Here is a 2,803-nt window from a genome sequence, read left to right on the forward strand (position 1 = left end):
TTGATTTGGGCCAAAAAATATTAGTCAGGTTCAAGTTTAGCAAGTGAAGTGAAAAAAATCTGATGATTTGGGGGTGATGGCTAGTTAGGAACAAACCATGGCGGCGTGAAGAAGAGGATCCCCCCAATCCAACCTGTGGGCGAAACTAACCGATAAGCAGGGGCTAGTGAGGGACGTTCAAACGTCTACACCAGTGATCGGTACTCCAACAACCAGCGACACCGTCAGCGCCTCAAAGGGCAGAGAGGGGAGGAATTCCTTCTTGACAAGAACAAGGCTGCGCAGTGAGACCAGGCTCCCAGCGCCCGTGCCGGCCGGGCCGGTCCCGAGGCCACACCGACCCTCAGCAAAGCGAGACGCTAGGAAGCTCTGCAGACAACAAAAGGCCTGTTCTTTAATCTGAGAATTCTGCTTCCGCACCCCGACTTCTTTTCTGTAAAACACCCTTTCTTTTATGACAACGATGGAGATGGGAGACCTTCTTTAACAAACGGGTCACCCTGAGGGGGCGGGAGGGGGACGTTGTTGATGAGCAAAGTCTTAACACCTTAGTAAAACGACTGTCACCATCCTTTTAAAAACGTTTCTAAAGATCTCTGATTTTAAGATGCGTTCATGGTCCCCAGACTAAGCAGTTCTCAACTGGAGCTGCACTGCCCCCCAGGAGACATCTGGGGATGCAGAGGGGATGGTTCCGGTCATCACAATCATGGGGGTGGGCGTGCTCTTGACACCCGGTGGGTAGGGTCCGGGGAAGCAAAACGTCTTACAATCTGGAGAACTGCGCTGTCCCCTGTGCCAACGGCACCCACTCCCCACCCGAGTGGGAAGCCTCAGCTGCAGGGGTGGGGCCCCCGAGTCGCCTCCTTTCCCTGCCTTTGCAGTGACCGGACAGCAGAGGGCACTGTGCCACTCCAAGGACACTCCAGAACAACTACCTCCCCCTCAGCCAGCCACCCTCCCGCACGAGGGATTCTGGTGGATGTATAAAACCAGGAGGTTGTCTTCACCTGCTCTGTTCTGAATCCCTATTAATAGATTGTTTTTCTTTTCTTACCTTTATAACAAACAAAAAAGTCACGACCTTATGCTGTGCCCACAACTTCTACGTTCCATTTTTTAAAGGACGTTTTACGTGCCTATGAAACGCAAGGACAGGAGACACACTGGTCTCCAGGATGCAGAAAGGACTTTAAACCACATGCCCGACAGACATTCAGAGCTGTCCCGCCCCCTCCTTCCCGCGCCGCTGTCCCAGGGCACCCCGATGCCAGTCGTAGCCCTCACCGGTTTCCGGCTCCACCTTTCCGGCTGGCTCCACCGCTGCATATGGGGGCTCTTCCTTCTGCGGGGCGGGAGCGGAGCTGGAGAAGACGCCCACGGGAGCCCACTCCAGGTACAGGGGGACGTGGTGGAACTGCAGAGACAGGGCAGGGAGGGGTCAGGGCCTAACACGGACGGAGAGCCCGAGGTTCGGGGTGTGGGCGACTCAGCCCGGCGTGGAGCCAGGCCGAGGGCGAGCCCAGCCCCGCACCCTCCACGCTGCCTGATCCCTGAGGACACGGGGCCTCCTGCTGCAGCTCGGGGATGGGTCGAGCATCTGCTGCCGCATCTACTGGAGGCACTTGTGTCCCCTTGCATCTTCTCTAACGAGCGCACAAATGGGGAGCGGTACAAGGGCGGGGGGGGGGGCAGACCCACCGACGGTGCGAGTCTCCTGGAGGAAGTGCGGTGGGGCCGCACAGACCACGCGCTCTGCCCCGCCCCACACCAGACATGGGTCGTGCATGTGCATCTGCATGCGCGTAGTTGTTTTATTTTTTAAAAGGATGAATAAGATGCTGGTAAATAGTCTGCAGGGCGTTAAAGTGCCTGATCGAAGAAGCTTCTTGTAGTGAGAGGATTGAAAGGTGCCCCCCCACTCCCCTCTGCCATGTCCCAACCCCCAGAATCTGACTGGGACCTTATTTGGAAAAAAGGTCTTTGCAAATGTCATTAAGTGAAGGAGCTGAAAATGAGATCATGGTGGGTTATCCAGGTGGGGCGCTAAATCCAGCGTCAGTGTCCTTGTAAGAGAAAGGTCTGAGATGGAGAAGAGGCGACCACGGCGGGCCGAGGCCGAGGCCGAGTGCTGCAGCCATAAGCCAAGGGACGCCTGGTGCCACCAGAAGCTGGAAGAGGCAAGAAGGACCCTGACCTAGAGCCATCGGAGGGAGCGCGGCCCTGCTGACACCCTGATTTCAGACTTCTGGCCTCCAGGACTGTGTAAGAATAAATTTCTGTTGTTTTAAGCCACTAAGTTTGCACTAATCTGTTATGGCAGCCTCAGGGAACCCGCTAATGTTTGTTGTGTGTGTGTTTATCTTTTTTTTTCCCTCTCAGAAACAGGAGACAGCCATCTCCAGAACTGACTTCCAGCTTACTGTAGGTACAGATACTAAAAGCACAAGAATGGTAGTTCAAGTTCATGTGGAACTAGGAAGCCAAGGAAACCCAGAGTCAGGCAGGATGCCAAGGCCTGCTTCCCGGATGATGGTTCAGAGCTTCCCTTCCCCGTTCTCCCGTCCAGACAGTCTGGGTGGGGGCAGGGCAGGGAGATAAATTCACACTCGTGACGGAGAAGGTGGCTGGAGACCAGGCTCTCACGGGCCAGGTGTCTGCTACGACTGTCACTACAGCGGCTCCCTTCACCCCTCTGGGCGCGGGTCTGCGGCAGCTCTACCTTGGAGTAGGCCAGGTGTCTGAAGGCCTTGCGGGCCTCCAGGGGCTCCAGGAACTCCACGATGGCGGTGACGCCGCCCTC

The 2,803-nt window shown here is 56.1% G+C and overlaps 1 protein-coding gene across 2 annotated transcripts in view; it reads right to left on the minus strand.

Annotated features, from left to right (window-relative positions):
- RBM19 (RNA binding motif protein 19) overlaps positions 1 to 2,803 on the minus strand; it is a 106,359-nt gene that overhangs the window by 79,921 nt on the left and 23,635 nt on the right. The window contains exons 16-17 of one of the 2 annotated variants that reach the window (XM_023528245.1): positions 2,723 to 2,800; positions 1,288 to 1,417 (exon numbers count right to left, since the gene is read on the minus strand). In XM_023528245.1, coding sequence (XP_023384013.1) covers positions 1,288 to 1,417; positions 2,723 to 2,800 — 208 coding nt within the window. The remainder of the gene's footprint in view (positions 1 to 1,287; positions 1,418 to 2,722; positions 2,801 to 2,803) is intronic. The other variant, XM_023528244.1, reaches the window with a different exon arrangement.

The sequence above is a fragment of the Pteropus vampyrus genome, unplaced genomic scaffold, assembly GCF_000151845.1.
Source record: "Pteropus vampyrus isolate Shadow unplaced genomic scaffold, Pvam_2.0 Scaffold23, whole genome shotgun sequence".
Classification (NCBI taxonomy): domain Eukaryota; kingdom Metazoa; phylum Chordata; class Mammalia; order Chiroptera; family Pteropodidae; genus Pteropus; species Pteropus vampyrus.